This window comes from Sprattus sprattus, assembly GCF_963457725.1.
Source record: "Sprattus sprattus genome assembly, chromosome: 6".
NCBI classification, from domain to species: Eukaryota; Metazoa; Chordata; class Actinopteri; order Clupeiformes; family Clupeidae; genus Sprattus; species Sprattus sprattus.
The window spans coordinates 27,217,101-27,236,804 of NC_137925.1; the positions used below are offsets into that span (position 1 = coordinate 27,217,101).

Genomic DNA, 19,704 nt, shown 5'->3' on the forward strand with positions numbered 1-19,704 from the left:
AAACGACAGTACTCTAAGAAGCTGGAACATCAATTTGCAGCCAATGACTCCTCGTCAGTCTGGAAAGGCCTTCAGGTGATCACAGGCTGCAAAACCAAATCCCCCCACTCTATGGAAGATCTTAGACTGGCAAATGACCTGAACGACTTCTACTGCAGATTCGACAGACAATGGACTAGTCCTAACCCTGTCCCCACCACAGCTATCACACCTACTCTTCCCAGCCTGGACATAGACACCACCCTCTCCAACAAAATGGTCCCAGACAGCCCTCTCCCCCCCATCACACCTCTCTCCATTCAGGAGAGGGATGTAAACAAGCTGTTAAAAAGACAGAACCCCCCGCAAAGCAGCTGGACCAGATGCTGTCTCTCCCTCCACAATAAGGTACTGTGCTGACCAGCTGTCTCCAGTGTTCACGGACATCTTTAACACCTCACTGGCTGAATGTGTGGTACCTGCCTGCTTTAAAACATCCACCATCATCCCCGTTCCGAAAAAGCAGAGGATCACAGGCCTTAATGACTACAGACCAGTCGCCCTGACCTCTGTTGTAATGAAGACCTTTGAGCGCCTCGTGCTGACCCACCTCAAGGCCATCACCAACCATCTCCTTGACCCACTGCAGTTTGCCTACAGAGCCAACAGGTCTGTTGATGACGCAATCAACATGGGACTCCACTACATCCTCCAGCACCTTGATTCCCCCGGCACCTATGCCAGGATCCTGTTTGTTGATTTCAGCTCGGCATTTAACACCATCGCCCCAGCTCTCCTCCAAGACAAGCTAACACAGCTGAACGTGCCTGAGCCCACCTGCAGGTGGATCACTGACTTCCTGTCAGACAGGAAGCAGCGAGTGAGGCTGGGCAAGCTTGTCTCGGAGCCTCGGACCATCAGCACTGGAGCCCCCCAAGGCTGTGTGCTCTCTCCTTTACTTTTCTCCCTCTACACCAACAACTGCACCTCCAGCCACCCCTCTGTCAAACTCATAAAATTTGCGGATGACACCACCCTCATTGGATTAATCTCAAATGGGGATGAGGCTGCCTACAGAAATGAAGTCGACAGCCTGGCTTTCTGGTGCAGCCAGAACCACCTGGAGCTGAACTCTTTAAAAACTGTAGAGATGGTAGCAGATTTCAGGAGGAGCCCAGCCCCAACCATCCCCCTCATCATGTGTGACTCCCCAGTTAACATGGTGGAGTCTTTCAGATTCCTGGGAACAGTCATGGCACAAGACCTAAGGTGGGCGGAGAACATCACCTCCAAAATCAAGAAGGCCCAGCAGAGGATGTTCTTCCTTCGATAGCTAAAAAGATTCAACATGCCGAAGAAAGTGATGGTGGAATTCTACACAGCCATCATTGAATCCATCCTCACCTCTTCAATAACCATCTGGTTCACTGCCTCTACTGCAAAGGATAAAAGCCGACTGCAGCGGATCATTCGGTCAGCCGAGAAGGTCATCGTCTGCGACCTGCCGTCTCTTCTAGACCTGTTTCACTTAAGGACCAGCAAGAGAGCAGGGAAGATCATCGCTGATCCTTCTCATCCCGGTCACCACCTATTTCTGTGTCTCCCATCCGGCAGAAGGTTCCGGGCTATTAAGACCAAAACCTCTCGCCACCTGAACAGTTTTTTCCCCACGGCAGTTGGACTCACAAACAAGCCCCCTGCATCACACTGACTCTGGGTTTACGTACTCAAACTAACTTGCCCTTCTATGCCCAATTATTTATTATTATTTATTATTATCTTAAAAAACATTTGTCCATTGTTCTTGTTTATGCTTTTTTGATGTTATGTTATGTCTTATGTCTTATGCACCAACCACACCAAGTCAATTTCCTGTATGTGTGAATATACTTGGCCATTAAAAGAATTCTGATTCTGATTCTGATTCTGACATTTCAGTGTAGTGTTTGATAAAAATGCCGCTTGTCATGTCTGACTAGCTATATTAATGATAGGTCTGAACAATTCCTAGTACTCAAATTCCTTGTTTGGACTTTAATTATTCATCTAATAAGTATAAGTTCAATTCAATTAATTATTATAGCCAATGAAAATGATGGCTAATGACAGATAGATGACATACAGTTTGTGTAGAGTGCAAATTAAAGACATAAATGACAGTCATCCCGTAGGTACTTGAACAGTTTATTTGGTTTGTTTTGTAACAGGAAAAAAACATAGAAAAATACAATTTAGGATCTGCAGCTGAGAATCAACAATCTTTTATCAGTGATTATAGTGAAACAGTCACCCTTAGTTTTTCCACCAAACATTACCATGTGTGAGAGAGAGAGAGAGTGAGAGGGAGAGAGAGAGAATCATCTCAATTTAAGGCAATGTGTGATGGGAAACGGATAAACTATTGTGTTCACTTTTTAAAAGCAGTAGCTTTGTTTATTGAAAAACAACATTTACTCATTTAGGATATCTTGAACAAATTTTACTAAATATAAATAATTTGGATAATGTCAATATGTAACCCATGTAAACTGTAATGGGAATATTATACCTTCGGTTTTGTTGATTGTGATTCCAATTTGGTCAGTCTCTAATCCATGTTTAAAATAAGGATGAAATAGCAACAGTTTATTTACAGTTTGTACAAAGGTTAGACATTTGTTAAAATCTCATTTTTTTTCTTGCAAAAAGATTGCCTTTCAAATTATTTTAGTGAGTAACTGTGAAAACAGGACTGATTATATTTGACGCTGCAAAACAAAACAATTGTGTATTTTCAAATATAAAGATTGCTATTGCTCTAAATGTATATGCAAAACAGACATTCTTATCATTAATACAGTGATTGCAATATGTTGTGAGATACTCCCAGTATTCGTGTGTCTTAAAACATTACAGGTAAAAAAAAAAAAATGAATCTAAGCAAAATTCATCAAAACAAAATGCAAATATGCTTCTTTGGATTATCAAAGAAACTGATTGTTTTTTGTGAGATGGTGTAGTCTCAATAGAATTTAACTATGTACAAAAGAAAAAAATAATTACAATACAGTTTTTCTTATTTACAGTGTAATAGCAAAAATATGGTATGTACCCCAGAAGGATACTTAATTGTTGGACTGGGATAAAGAGAGCGCATGAATAGAACTCACATACTTTGATTATTAATAATTATGTGACTGTGCAGTGATGATTCAAAGTGAATGGCGTGATTATGCTGTCTATTTCATTTCAAATGCTTGAAGATTAGTTATGCGTGGAAAAGTAAGCATATGTATAGTACATCAGTGCTTTGTTGCATCACCGCTTCTTATTTCTTAGGTGACACAGCAAGCTCCAATCTTGGAAAATGAAACCCACTCTTTGAGCCACTATCACTACTGGAGGTGGAGGACATTCTTGACTTTTTAGATGACAGTGCCATATCACTACCTCCTTCTAGCTTTCCTTCCCCTTGCTCTCCTAGTGACACCTCATATGAACCCTTGGATTTAGACCCAAAACCACCAAATGTGCCAAATTTCAACTTTCCCTTTTTCCCTTTGACCTTAGCCCCCCCAATATCTAGAGAAATATCGCCACTCCCTGCCTCCACGTGACCTGAAGCAGCAGAGGGAGAGGCAAGCTCCCCTTCATCACTAAAAGAGGAGGAGCGATGTCTGGATTTTTTGAACAGATCAAGAGATGCAGATTTGCTCTTGGGGGAAACACCTACTGCCACTTTGCCACTCTGTAACTCTCCAGAACTCAAGCTAAGGTCTTTGGACACTTTGACACCCCCTCCCCTTTTTGTTAGTTCAACATCTGGACTGCTTAATGTAAGGTCGGCAGCACTTCCACCCTTAGTCTTTGACTTTCCAAAGAATCTTGGCATCTTGACCTTTACTTTCCCACCTGATTTCAGTTCTGAGCCATGTAGATCTGACTCTAAATGACCACTCCCAGATGGAGCTGCCATTTCAACCTGTCCTGTACCTTCACTTGTCCCAATATCCACTCCACATTCGGGCCCTTCCAACTTGGGTAATGCAATACCAAACTTTGGAACTTTTATCTTTGGAAATGTAACATGTCCCTCTGGGTACTCCATCTCACCAGATACACCAGTGTCTGGTCCCACTATGTCCATACTTGCTCCACCTTTTGCATCCAACTTTACGCCCTTACCCTCTCCAAACCCTCCCTTCATTTCTGAACCCTTGAGACTAATATCTGGGGCAGACATTTGTGGTGCTTTAACATTAAAACCAGACACTTGGAATCCTTTTCCCTTCAAAGATGCTTCAGGGCTATCAATGCTGATATCTAGTCCATGTTTTCCTTTCATTTCAGGAGTATTCAAGCTGACATTCATATCTGGTGTTTCTAGACTGGCGCTACTGACATCAATATCACCTTTTTTGAGCTTTGGCCCTGAAATGTGAAATCTTGGCATTTTAATTTTTGATTTCTTTTTTAAATCAGGACTGTCCATATTAAGCCCAGGTGGTTCAATATGCATTTCTGTTTTGAGGCTTCCTGATGGTAAATCAATGTCAGATGATTTCAAGGTTCCAGAGGCATCCCCTTTCACCTTGGGAGACTTAATGTCAAGTTCAACATCTGGAAAATGCAGTTTTCCAAACAATGGCTTCTTTACTTTAGGTCCTTTGATATGCAGGTCAGGTGATTCAGTTTCTAATTCAATGTCATGTGTTTTGAGACTAAAGTCAGTATCACTACTTTTCCCCTTTCCTTTCACTTTAGGTAATTTGAATTTTCCCTTCTTTCCTTTCAGACCAATGTCTACATCGGGACTGGCAGCACTGGCATCAACATCAGGAAGATCTAATTTGGGGCTTTTTCCACCCATATGGAATTTGGGTTGCTTGATTTTTGGCACTTTGATATTTGCCTCAGGTCCCTCTACATTCACCTCAGGGCCTGCAATGTCAATATTAGGATCAGGAAGGTAAGTCTTTGTTGAAATGTCAACTTCTGGCCCTTGTACTTTTGGCGATTTTATCCCAAAAGTGGGGCCCTTGTATCTTGGAAACTTAACCTCTGGCTTTTCAAAACTGGGACTTTTGATTTCAAACTCTGGACCTTCAATGTGTCCTTTTCCTTTTGGCCCTTTAAGGTTAATGTCAACATCAGGCATTGAGATTTTTGGTGCAGAAATGGATGGCATTTTAAATGTGGGCCCTTTAAATTTACCCTCAGAGCCTTCAATGTCAAGATGGGGACCTGTCATATCAACATCAGCAGATGTAATGTCTACTCCAGCTGTGGGAAGGATAACATCTATATCAGATCCATCTACTTTAGGTCCCTTGAATCCAAATGAAGGCATTTTCATCTTTGGCATCTTAAATCCTCCCTCAGGTCCCTCAATGTCAATATCTGGGCCTTCAAGGTCAACCTTTGGAGCTTTGAAGTGACCTTTGACTTTTGGCACAGATACATCCACATCTCCCTTCACTTTGGCTCCTTTCAGATTGAAGTCAACATCAGGCATTGAGATCTTAGGGCCAGAAATGGATGGCATATTGAATTTTGGCCCCTTGATCTTTGCATCTGGACCCTCAACTTCAAAATCTGGACTTTCAATGTCAACCGTTGGTGATTTAAGATCAATAGCAGCTTTTGGCATTTTCACATCAATGTCAGGTCCTTCCATTTTGGGACCCTTGAACCCAAATGAAGGCATTTTCATCTTTGGCATCTTAAATCCTCCTTCAGGTCCCTCAATGTCAACATCTGGGCCTTCAAGGTCAATCTTTGGAGCTTTGATTTCACCTTCAACTTTTGGTAGTGAAACATCCACATCACCCTTCATTTTAGGTCCTTTCAGGTTGAAGTCAACATCAGGCATTGAGATCTTTGGACCTGATATCGTTGGCACTTTGAATTTAGGCCCCTTGATCTTTCCATCTGGACCCTCAACTTCAAAATCTGGACTTTCAATGTCAACCTTTGGTGCTTTAAGATCAATATCAGCATTTGGCATTTTCACATCAATGTCAGGTCCTTCCATTTTGGGACCCTTGAACCCAAATGAAGGCATTTTCATCTTTGGCATCTTAAATCCTCCATCAGGTCCCTCAATATCAACATCTGAGCCCTCAATGTCGACTTTTGGTGTCTTGATATCACCCTCAACCTTTGGAACAGAGACGTTCATATCACCCTTTAGTTTCGGTCCTCTTAAGTTGAAATCAACATCAGGCATTGAGAGAGATGGACCTGATATTGTTGGCATTTTGAATTTAGGCCCCTTGATCTTTCCATCCGGGCCTTCAATATCAATCTCTGGTGCTTTTATATCAATGTCCGCTTTAGGGAGAGTTACATCAACATCAGGCCCCTCCACTTTTGGCCCCTTGAATCCAAATGATGGCATTTTGAACTTTGGCATCTTAAATCCTCCTTCAGGTCCTTCAATATCAAGATCTGGGCCTTCAATGTCAATCTTTGGTGCTTTGATATCACCTTCAACTTTTGGGAGTGACAAATCCACATCTCCCTTCATTTTAGGTCCTTTCAGGTTGAAGTCAACATCAGGCATTGAAAGAGATGGACCTGCTATTGTTGGCATTTTGAATTTAGGCCCCTTGATCTTTCCTTCTGGGCCTTCAATATCAATCTCTGGTGCTTTTATATCAATGTCCGCTTTAGGGAGAGTTACATCAACATCAGGTCCCTCCACTTTGGGCCCCTTGAATCCAAATGATGGCATTTTGAATTTAGGGCCCTTGATCTTTCCCTCTGGACCCTCAATTTCCAGATCTGGACTTTCAAAGTCAACTTTTGGTGCATTAAGGTCGAAATCAGCTTTTGGCATTTTCACATCGATGTCAGGTCCTTCCATTTTGGGACCTTTGAACCCAAATGATGGCATTTTCATCTTTGGCATCTTAAATCCTCCATCAGGTCCCTCAATATCAACCTCTGGGCCTTCAATGTCGACTTTTGGTGTTTTGATATCACCCTCAACCTTTGGAACAGAGACGTTCATATCACCCTTTAGTTTCGGTCCTCTTAAGTTGAAATCAACGTCAGGCATTGAGAGAGATGGACCTGATATTGTTGGCATTTTGAATTTAGGCCCCTTGATCTTTCCTTCTGGGCCTTCAATATCAATCTCTGGTGCTTTTATGTCAATGTCCGCTTTTGGGAGAGTTACATCAACATCAGGTCCTTCCATTTTGGGCCCCTTGAATCCAAATGAAGGCATTTTGAACTTTGGCATTTTAAATCCTCCTTCAGGTCCTTCAATATCAAGATCTGGGCCTTCAATGTCAATCTTTGGTGCTTTGATATCACCTTCAACTTTTGGTAGTGACAAATCCACATCTCCCTTTATTTTAGGTCCTTTCAGGTTGAAGTCAACATCAGGCATTGATATCTTTGGCCCAGAAATGGATGGCATTTTGAATTTAGGCCCCTTGATCTTTCCGTCTGGACCCTCAATTTCAAGATCTGGACTTTCAAAGTCAACTTCTGGTGCTTTCAGATCAAAATCAGCTTTTGGCATTTTCACATCAATGTCAGGTCCTTCCATTTTGGGACCCTTGAACCCAAATGAAGGCATTTTCATCTTTGGCATCTTAAATCCTCCTTCAGGTCCCTCAATATCAACATCTGGGCCTTCAATGTCAATCTTTGGAGCTTTCATGTTACCTTCAAGTTTTGGAACTGAAACATCCAAATCTCCCTTTAATTTCGACCCTTTCAGGTTGAAGTCAACATCAGGCATTGATATCTTTGGCCCAGAAATGGATGGTATTTTGAATTTAGGCCCCTTGATCTTTCCGTCTGGACCCTCAATTTCAAGATCTGGACTTTCAAAGTCAACTTCTGGTGCTTTCAGATCAAAATCAGCTTTTGGCATTTTCACATCAATGTCAGGTCCTTCCATTTTGGGACCCTTGAATCCAAATGAAGGCATTTTCATCTTTGGCATCTTAAATCCTCCTTCAGGTCCTTCAATATCAACCTCTGGGCCCTCAATGTTGACTTTTGGTGTCTTGATATCACCCTCAAACTTTGGAGCAGAGATGTCCATATCACCCTTTAGTTTTGGTCCTCTTAAGTTGAAATCAACATCAGGCATTGAGAGAGATGGACCTGATATTGTTGGCATTTTGAATTTAGGCCCCTTGATCTTTCCTTCTGGACCTTCAATATCAATCTCTGGTGCTTTTATATCAATGTCCGCTTTAGGGAGAGTTACATCAACATCAGGTCCCTCCACTTTGGGCCCCTTGAATCCAAATGATGGCATTTTGATTTTTGGCATCTTAAATCCTCCTTCAGGCCCTTCAATATCAAGATCTGGGCCTTCAATGTCTACCTTTGGTGCTTTCATATCACCTTCGACTTTTGGTAGTGACAAATCCACATCTCCCTTCATTTTTGGTCCTTTCAAGTTGAAGTCTACAGATCCAACATCAATATCTGCTTTGGGCAAATTGATACTGGCATCTGGGCCCTCAACCTTAGGGGACCTGAAACCAAATTTAGGCATTTTAAACCTTGGCATCTTAAATCCTCCCTCTGGACTTCTAGCTTCCACATCTGGTGTACCAACGTCCAATTTCGCTCCCTTCATGTCACCTTCAACTGTGAAATCTGAATGACCTTTGATTTTAGGACTCTTAATATTGAGGTCAACATCCGGTAATGATATCTTTGGACCAGACAAGGATGGCATTTTAAACTTGGATCCTTTTACTTTCACACCTGGTGCTGTGACATCAACTTCTGGTGCATGGAGACTGCCCTTTGGACCTTTGATATCAATCTCAGCCTTTGGAGCCTTGAGATCAATATCAGGACCTTCTACCTTTGGCCCTTTAAATCCAAACTTAGGCATTTTGAATTTCCCCTTTTTCACCCCGCTCTCAGGTCCACTGATTTCAACATCTGGTGCTTCGATCTCAAGTTTTGGTGCTTTGATGTCAGCGTCAAACTTTGGAGTTGATACATCAACATCACCCTTTATCTTGGGACTTTTAAGGTTAAAGTCCACATCAGGAAAGGAGATCTTGGGACCAGACATTGATGGCATTTTCATTTTTGGCATTTTAAATCCACCGTCAGGACCTGCAATGTCAACTTCGGGGCCTTCAATATCAATCTTTGGTGCTTTGATATCACCTTCAACTTTTGGTAGTGACATATCCGCATCGCCCTTCATTTTAGGTCCTTTCAGGTTGAAGTCAACATCAGGCATTGAAATCTTTGGCCCAGAAATGGATGGCATTTTGAATTTAGGGCCCTTGATCTTTCCGTCTGGACCCTCAATTTCAAGATCTGGACATTCGACATCAACTTTCGGTGCTTTAAGATCAAAATCACCTTTTGGCATTTTCACATCAATGTCAGGTCCTTCCATTTTGGGACCCTTGAACCCAAATGAAGGCATTTTCATCTTTGGCATCTTAAATCCTCCTTCAGGTCCTTCAATATCAATCTCTGGGCCTTCAATGTCGACTTTTGGTGCTTTGATATCACCCTCAAACTTTGGAGCAGAGATGTCCATATCACCCTTTAGTTTCGGTCCTCTTAAGTTGAAATCAACATCAGGCATTGAGAGAGATGGACCTGATATTGTTGGCATTTTGAATTTAGGCCCCTTGATCTTTCCATCTGGTCCCTCAATATCAATCTCTGGTGCTTTTATATCAATGTCTGCTTTAGGGAGAGTTACATCAACATCAGGTCCCTCCACTTTGGGCCCCTTGAACCCAAATGAAGGCATTTTGAACTTAGGCATCTTAAATCCACCTTCTGGGCCTTCAATATCGACCTCTGGGCCTTCAATGTCTACCTTCGGTGCTTTGATATCACCTTCGACTTTTGGTAGTGACATATCCACATCTCCCTTCATTTTAGGTCCTTTCAGATTGAAGTCAACATCTGGCATTGAGATCTTAGGTCCAGACATGGATGGCATTTTGAATTTAGGGCCCTTGATCTTTCCGTCTGGACCCTCAATTTCAAGATCTGGACATTCAACATTAACTTTCGGTCCTTTGAGATCAATATCAGCTTTTGGCATTTTCACATCAATGTCAGGTCCTTCCATTTTGGGACCCTTGAATCCAAATGAAGGCATGTTCATATTTGGCATCTTAAATCTTCCACCAGGCCCCTCAATTTCAACATCTGGGCCCTCAATGTCGACTTTTGGTGTCTTGATATCACCATCAAACTTTGGAACAGAGACTTCCACATCACCCTTTAGTTTCGGTCCTCTTAAGTTGAAATCAACGTCAGGCATTGAGAGAGATGGACCTGATATTGTTGGCATTTTGAATTTAGGCCCCTTGATCTTTCCTTCTGGGCCTTCAATATCAATCTCTGGTGCTTTTATATCAATGTCCGCTTCAGGGAGAGTTACATCAACATCAGGTCCCTCCACTTTGGGCCCCTTGAATCCAAATGATGGCATTTTGAACTTTGGCATCTTAAATCCTCCTTCAGGTCCTTCAATATCAAGATCTGGGCCCTCAATGTCTACCTTTGGTGCTTTGATATCACCCTCGACTTTTGGTAGTGACACATCCACACCTCCCTTCATTTTAGGTCCTTTCAGGTTGAAGTCAACATCAGGCATTGAGATCTTAGGTCCAGAAATGGATGGCATTTTGAACCTAGGGCCCTTGATCTTTCCTTCTGGACCCTCAATTTCAAGATCTGGACATTCAACATTAACTTTCGGTCCTTTGAGATCAATATCAGCTTTTGGCATTTTCACATCAATGTCAGGTCCTTCCATTTTGGGACCCTTGAACCCAAATGAAGGCATTTTCATCTTTGGCATCTTGAATCCACCTTCTGGACCCTCAATATCAACCTCTGGGCCTTCAATGTCTACCTTTGGTGCTTTGATATCACCTTCGACTTTTGGTAGTGACACATCCACACCTCCCTTCATTTTAGGTCCTTTCAGGTTGAAGTCAACATCAGGCATTGAGATCTTAGGTCCAGACATGGATGGCATTTTGAATTTAGGGCCCTTGATCTTTCCATCGGGACCCTCAATTTCAAGATCTGGACATTCGACATCAACTTTTGGTCCTTTAAGGTCAAAATCAGCTTTTGGCATTTTCACATCAATGTCAGGTCCTTCCATTTTGGGACCCTTGAATCCAAATGAAGGCATTTTAATATTTGGCATCTTAAATCTCCCACCAGGCCCCTCAATTTCAACATCTGGGCCCTCAATGTCGACTTTTGGTGTTTTGATATCACCTTCAAACTTTGGAACAGAGACGTCCAGATCACCCTTTAGTTTCGGACCTCTTAAATTGAAATCAACGTCAGGCATTGACAGAGATGGACCTGATATTGTTGGCATTTTGAATTTAGGCCCCTTGATCTTTCCATCCGGGCCTTCAATATCAATCTCTGGTGCTTTTATATCAATGTCCGCTTCAGGGAGAGTTATATCAACATCAGGTCCCTCCACTTTGGGCCCCTTGAATCCAAATGAAGGCATTTTGAACTTTGGCATCTTAAATCCACCTTCAGGTCCTTCAATATCAAGATCTGGGCCCTCAATGTCTACCTTTGGTGCTTTGATATCACCTTCGACTTTTGGTAGTGGCATATCCACACCTCCCTTCATTTTAGGTCCTTTCAGGTTGAAGTCAACATCAGGCATTGAGATCTTATGGCCAGACATGGATGGCATTTTGAACTTAGGGCCCTTGATCTTTCCTTCTGGACCCTCAATTTCCAGATCTGGACATTCAACATCAACTTTCGGTCCTTTAAGGTCAAAATCAGCTTTTGGCATTTTCACATCAACTTCAGGGCCCTCCAGTTTGGGCCCCTTGAATCCAAATGAAGGCATTTTGATTTTAGGCATCTTGAATCCACCTTCTGGACCTTCAATATCAACCTCTGGGCCTTCAATGTCTACCTTTGGTGCTTTGATATCACCTTCGACTTTTGGTAGTGACATATCCACACCTCCCTTCATTTTAGGTCCTTTCAGGTTGAAGTCAACATCAGGCATTGAGATCTTAGGGCCAGACATGGATGGCATTTTGAACTTAGGGCCCTTGATCTTTCCTTCTGGACCCTCAATTTCAAGATCTGGACATTCAACGTCAACTTTCGGTGCTTTAAGGTCAAAATCAGCTTTTGGCATTTTCACATCAATGTCAGGTCCTTCCATTTTCTGACTTTTGAACCCAAATGAAGGCATTTTGATTTTAGGCATCTTGAATCCACCTTCTAGACCTTCAATATCAATCTCTGGGCCTTCAATGTCTACCTTTGGTGCTTTGATATCACCTTCGACTTTTGGTAGTGACATATCCACATCTCCCTTCATTTTAGGTCCTTTTAGGTTAAAGTCAACATCAGGCATTGAGATCTTAGGGCCAGAAATGGATGGCATTTTGAATTTAGGGCCCTTGATCTTTCCGTCTGGACCCTCAATTTCAAGATCTGGACATTCAACATCAACTTTCGGTCCTTTAAGGTCAAAATCAGCTTTTGGCAGTTTCACATCAACTTCAGGGCCCTCGAGTTTGGGCCCCTTGAATCCAAATGAAGGCATTTTGATTTTTGGCATCTTGAATCCACCTTCTGGACCTTCAATATCAACCTCTGGGCCTTCAATGTCTACCTTTGGTGCTTTGATATCACCTTCGACTTTTGGTAGTGACATATCCACACCTCCCTTCATTTTAGGTCCTTTCAGGTTGAAGTCAACATCAGGCATTGAGATCTTAGGGCCAGACATGGATGGCATTTTGAATTTAGGGCCCTTGATCTTTCCTTCTGGACCCTCAATTTCAAGATCTGGACATTCAACGTCAACTTTCGGTGCTTTAAGGTCAAAATCAGCTTTTGGCATTTTCACATCAATGTCAGGTCCTTCCATTTTCGGACCTTTGAACCCAAATGAAGGCATTTTGATTTTAGGCATCTTGAATCCACCTGCTAGACCTTCAATATCAACCTCTGGGCCTTCAATGTCTACCTTTGGTGCTTTGATATCACCTTCGACTTTTGGTAGTGACACATCCACATCTCCCTTCATTTTAGGTCCTTTTAGGTTAAAGTCCACATCAGGCATTGAGATCTTAGGGCCAGAAATGGATGGCATTTTGAATTTAGGGCCCTTGATCTTTCCGTCTGGACCCTCAATTTCAAGATCTGGACATTCAACATCAACTTTCGGTCCTTTAAGGTCAAAATCAGCTTTTGGCAGTTTCACATCAACTTCAGGGCCCTCGAGTTTGGGCCCCTTGAATCCAAATGAAGGCATTTTGATTTTTGGCATCTTGAATCCACCTTCTGGACCTTCAATATCAACCTCTGGGCCTTCAATGTCTACCTTTGGTGCTTTGATATCACCTTCGACTTTTGGTAGTGACATATCCACACCTCCCTTCATTTTAGGTCCTTTCAGGTTGAAGTCAACATCAGGCATTGAGATCTTAGGGCCAGACATGGATGGCATTTTGAATTTAGGGCCCTTGATCTTCCCTTCTGGACCCTCAATTTCAAGATCTGGACATTCAACGTCAACTTTCGGTGCTTTAAGGTCAAAATCAGCTTTTGGCATTTTCACATCAATGTCAGGTCCTTCCATTTTCGGACCCTTGAACCCAAATGAAGGCATTTTGATTTTAGGCATCTTAAATCCTCCTTCTGGACATTCAATATCAACCTCTGGGCCTTCAATGTCTACCTTTGGTGCTTTGATATCACCTTCGACTTTTGGTAGTGACACATCCATACCTCCCTTCATTTTAGGTCCTTTCAGGCTGAAGTCAACATCAGGCATTGAGATCTTAGGTCCAGACATGGATGGCATTTTGAACTTAGGGCTCTTGATCTTTCCCTCTGGACCCTCAATGTCAAGATCTGGACATTCAACATCAACTTTCGGTGCTTTAAGATCAATATCAGCTTTTGGCATTTTCACGTCAACTTCAGGGCCCTCCAGTTTGGGCCCCTTGAATCCGAATGAAGGAATTTTCATCTTTGGCATCTTGAATCCACCTTCTGGACCTTCAATATCAACCTCTGGGCCTTCAATGTCTACCTTTGGTGCTTTGATATCACCTTCGACTTTTGGTAGTGACACATCCAGATCTCCCTTCATTTTAGGTCCTTTCAAGTTGAAGTCAACATCAGGCATTGAGATCTTAGGGCCAGAAATTGATGGCATTTTGAATTTAGAGCCCTTGATCTTCCCTTCTGGACCCCCAATTTCAAGATCTGGACATTCAATGTCAACTTTCGGTGCTTTAAGGTCAAAATCAGCTTTTGGCATTTTCACATCAACTTCAAGGCCCTCGAGTTTGGGCCCCTTGAATCCAAATGAAGGCATTTTCATCTTTGGCATCTTGAATCCACCTTCTAGACCTTCAATATCAACCTCTGGGCCTTCAATGTCTACCTTTGGTGCTTTGATATCACCTTCGACTTTTGGTAGTGACACATCCACACCTCCCTTCATTTTAGGTCCTTTCAGGTTGAAGTCAACATCAGGCATTGAGATCTTAGGGCCAGAAATAGATGGCATTTTGAATTTAGAGCCCTTGATCTTCCCTTCTGGACCCTCAATTTCAAGATCTGGACATTCAACGTCAACTTTCGGTGCTTTAAGGTCAAAATCAGCTTTTGGCATTTTCACATCAATGTCAGGTCCTTCCATTTTCGGACCTTTGAACCCAAATGAAGGCATTTTGATTTTAGGCATCTTGAATCCACCTTCTGGACCTTCAATATCAACCTCTGGGCCTTCAATGTCTACCTTTGGTGCTTTAATATCACCTTCGACTTTTGGTAGTGACACATCCACATCTCCTTTCATTTTAGGTCCTTTCAGGTTGAAGTCAACATCAGGCATTGAGATCTTAGGTCCAGACATGGATGGCATTTTGAACTTAGGGCCCTTGATCTTTCCTTCTGGACCCTCAATTTCAAGATCTGGACATTCAACATCAACTTTCGGTGCTTTAAGGTCAAAATCAGCTTTTGGCATTTTCACGTCAACTTCAGGGCCCTCCAGTTTGGGCCCCTTGAATCCGAATGAAGGAATTTTCATCTTTGGCATCTTGAATCCACCTTCTGGACCTTCAATATCAACCTCTGGGCCTTCAATGTCTACCTTTGGTGCTTTGATATCACCTTCGACTTTTGGTAGTGACACATCCAGATCTCCCTTCATTTTAGGTCCTTTCAGGTTGAAGTCAACATCAGGCATTGAGATCTTAGGGCCAGAAATGGATGGCATTTTGAATTTAGAGCCCTTGATCTTTCCTTCTGGACCCTCAATTTCAAGATCTGGACATTCGACATCAACTTTTGGTCCTTTAAGGTCAAAATCAGCTTTTGGCATTTTCACATCAATGTCAGGTCCTTCCATTTTCGGACCCTTGAATCCAAATGAAGGCATTTTGATTTTAGGCATCTTGAATCCACCTTCTGGCCCTTCAATATCAACCTCTGGGCCTTCAATGTCTACCTTTGGTGCTTTGATATCACCTTCGACTTTTGGTAGTGACATATCCACATCTCCCTTCATTTTAGGTCCTTTCAGGTTGAAGTCAACATCAGGCATTGATATCTTAGGTCCAGACATGGATGGCATTTTGAATTTAGGGCCTTTGATCTTCCCCTCTGGACCCTCAATGTCAAGATCTGGACATTCAACATCAACTTTCGGTGCTTTTAGATCAATATCAGCTTTTGGCATTTTCACGTCAACTTCAGGGCCCTCCAGTTTGGGCCCCTTGAATCCAAATGAAGGCATTTTCATCTTTGGCATCTTGAATCCACCTTCTGGACCTTCAATATCAACCTCTGGGCCTTCAATGTCTACCTTTGGTGCTTTGATATCACCTTCGACTCTTGGTAGTGACACATCCACACCTCCCTTCATTTTAGGTCCTTTCAGGTTGAAGTCAACATCAGGCATTGAGATCTTAGGTCCAGACATGGATGGCATTTTGAATTTAGGGCCCTTGATCTTTCCATCGGGACCCTCAATTTCAAGATCTGGACATTCAACATCAACTTTTGGTCCTTTAAGGTCAAAATCAGCTTTTGGCATTTTCACATCAATGTCAGGTCCTTCCATTTTCGGACCCTTGAATCCAAATGAAGGCATTTTGATTTTAGGCATCTTGAATCCACCTTCTGGACCTTCAATATCAACCTCTGGGCCTTCAATGTCTACCTTTGGTGCTTTGATATCACCTTCGACTTTTGGTAGTGACATATCCACATCTCCCTTCATTTTAGGTCCTTTCAGGTTGAAGTCAACATCAGGCATTGATATCTTAGGTCCAGACATGGATGGCATTTTGAATTTAGGGCCTTTGATCTTTCCCTCTGGACCCTCAATGTCAAGATCTGGACATTCAACATCAACTTTCGGTGCTTTTAGATCAATATCAGCTTTTGGCATTTTCACGTCAACTTCAGGGCCCTCCAGTTTGGGCCCCTTGAATCCAAATGAAGGCATTTTCATCTTTGGCATCTTGAATCCACCTTCTGGACCCTCAATATCAACCTCTGGGCCTTCAATGTCTACCTTTGGTGCTTTGATATCACCTTCGACTTTTGGTAGTGACACATTCACACCTCCCTTCATTTTAGGTCCTTTCAGGTTGAAGTCAACATCAGGCATTGAGATCTTAGGTCCAGACATGGATGGCATTTTGAATTTAGGGCCCTTGATCTTTCCATCGGGACCCTCAATTTCAAGATCTGGACATTCGACATCAACTTTTGGTCCTTTAAGGTCAAAATCAGCTTTTGGCATTTTCACATCAATGTCAGGTCCTTCCATTTTCGGACCCTTGAATCCAAATGAAGGCATTTTGATTTTAGGCATCTTGAATCCACCTTCTGGACCTTCAATATCAACCTCTGGGCCTTCAATGTCTACCTTTGGTGCTTTGATATCACCTTCGACTTTTGGTAGTGACATATCCACATCTCCCTTCATTTTAGGTCCTTTCAGGTTGAAGTCAACATCAGGCATTGATATCTTAGGTCCAGACATGGATGGCATTTTGAATTTAGGGCCTTTGATCTTTCCCTCTGGACCCTCAATGTCAAGATCTGGACATTCAACATCAACTTTCGGTGCTTTTAGATCAATATCAGCTTTTGGCATTTTCACGTCAACTTCAGGGCCCTCCAGTTTGGGCCCCTTGAATCCAAATGAAGGCATTTTCATCTTTGGCATCTTGAATCCACCTTCTGGACCTTCAATATCAACCTCTGGGCCTTCAATGTCTACCTTTGGTGCTTTGATATCACCTTCGACTTTTGGTAGTGACACATCCACACCTCCCTTCATTTTAGGTCCTTTCAGGTTGAAGTCAACATCAGGCATTGAGATCTTAGGTCCAGACATGGATGGCATTTTGAATTTAGGGCCCTTGATCTTTCCATCGGGACCCTCAACATCAAGATTTGGACTTTTAACATCTATTCCTGGTGCTTTCACATCAATGTCAGCTTTCAAATCGACTTCAGGACCCTCCACTTTGGGACCTTTTATTCCAAATGAAGGCATTTTGATCTTTGGCATCTTGAATCCACCTTCAGGTCCTTCAATATCAACCTCTGGGCCTTCAATGTCTACCTTTGGTGCTTTGATATCACCTTCGACTTTTGGTAGTGACACATCCACATCTCCCTTCATTTTAGGTCCTTTCAGATTAATGTCGATGTCAGGCATAGAGATTTTAGGGCCAGAAACAGAAGGCATTTTAAATCCAGATCCTTTGATTCTTCCCTCTGGACCTCTGACTTCAACATCTGGGGTTTTAATGTCAATTTTTGGTGCTTTCACATCAATGTTAGCTTCTGGGCCCTCAACATTCGTGCCCTTGATACCAAATGAAGGTATTTTGACTTTGGGCATTTTGAATCCATATTCAGGGCCTTCAGCATTTACCTCAGGTCTTTCCATCTCTATCTGTGGTGATGCCATATCCCCTTTGAGTTTTGGAAGTGAAACATCAACATCTCCTTTGAGTTTGGGTCCTTTGAGGTTGATATTTACATCTGGAACTGCAGTCTTTGGTCCAGAAACTGTAGGCATGTTAAATTTGGGCCCTTTGATCTTCCCAGCAGGACCCTTAATATCTACTTCACCCTCTATCTTAGGGACTGATACATCAACATCTCCCTTCACTTTAGGCCCTGTCAAGTTTACATTAACATCAGGTCGGCCACCAGTAACATCAGGCGTTTGAATGTGTAGTCCCTCCTTTCCATCTTCTAGGTTTGAGCTTTTGAGACCAAATGATGGCATTTTAAATTTTGGTAACTTAAATCCCATTTCTGACCCATCAATGTCAACACCAGAACCTTCAACATTAAGTTTTGGCCCTTTTATCTCTCCCGTAACATTTGGAACTGATGTGTCTAAATCACCTGTGACTTTTGGTCCTTTCACATGTACATCAAACCTAGGCATAGAGACATCCTTTGGTTTCATGTCAAATGAGGGCATCTTAAATGCATCCTCTGAACTCTGGATCGTAGCTGCTGCACCAGTAATGTCTGTGCTAGGCACTGTGATTCCACTTTGAATGCCTGAAATAGACACATTGGAATTACCCTTAACTTTAGGCCCTTTGAAACTGATGTCAGTAGCATGAGTCTGTAAGCTAGGACCTGAAACTTCTGATGTTTTGATTTTGCCCTCTTTACCTGCCGCTACAGAGATATCAGCACTTGCACCAGAGATCCTGGCACCAGGAGCATTTACGTTGATATTAATTCCTCGGCCTGCTCCTCTCAGCTGCTGGTCACTAATTGTAACATCAGGACCATTACTTCCTTTGCCGTTGTCAACTTTCTCCAAACCAACACCTATCCTACCTGAGAAACCTTGACTACTTCTACCAGGTCCACTGATACTAAACTTATCAGTAACTGTAACATTACTGCTAGGAAACTGAATGCTGCTTTGTTGATGTTGCATCCCCCCAAATTCAGTCTGCACCTTGTCCCCTGAAAGTCCAGTGGCAGGAATTTTAAATCTCAGCTCTTTTTCACTCTGCTCGATATCTCTTGTAACAGTTCCTGTTTTCACATGTCCCAAACTCCAGTGTTTTTCAGAAGAACCACTGACATTTGGACTTGTGATAGATACATCACCTACATCAAAGACAGCCTCCTCTGTACCCCCTCTGTTTATCATGCTGCCATGAGACAGTTTAAGTTGTGGAGAACCATCTCCTGACTGTTCATGCCGTGGGACCTGAGTCTTGAACTCTGGACTACCTATTTCATACTGTTGCAGTCCAGGGCCCTCTGGCATGTCCAACGTGTAGGTCGTAATTCGTCGGGTGATGGTGGTAATTGTGCTTCCATCACTGCTTGTGCTGCTGTGACGTTCTGTACGCACGTCTACACCCTCAGCAAGGTCCTCTGATTTCAGTCTGGGTTTTATCTTCTTGCTGTAGATTCGTCTGTAATCCTCATCATCTCCACTCTGGTATTTAAAACAAATGTAATAATATGTAAATGTAGAGCAGTAAATAGTATTTACAATCATATAACATATTAAATTGAAACATGCATGTGTTTTGGAATATCACTGTTACCAATTTCAGTCTTGACAATTTTAAGCACAAAGTGGACAACAGTTGCTGACACATTTAGTTTAGGTCAGGCAGCAGATCCTACTACATGCATTGCTTGTACTGTCATGAATTTTGGATTGGCCCATATCAAAATGAT

At 42.4% G+C, this 19,704-nt stretch overlaps 1 protein-coding gene across 2 annotated transcripts in view; it reads right to left on the reverse strand.

Moving 5' to 3' along the window:
- Positions 1–2,146: 2,146 nt before the first annotated feature.
- Positions 2,147–19,704, reverse strand: part of ahnak (AHNAK nucleoprotein) — a 31,261-nt gene continuing 13,703 nt past the window's right edge. For both annotated transcript variants that reach the window (XM_080841161.1, XM_080841162.1), the window contains exon 6: positions 2,147–19,456. In XM_080841161.1, the coding sequence (XP_080697287.1) occupies positions 3,287–19,456 (16,170 nt within the window). In that variant the 3' untranslated portion in view covers positions 2,147–3,286. The remainder of the gene's footprint in view (positions 19,457–19,704) is intronic.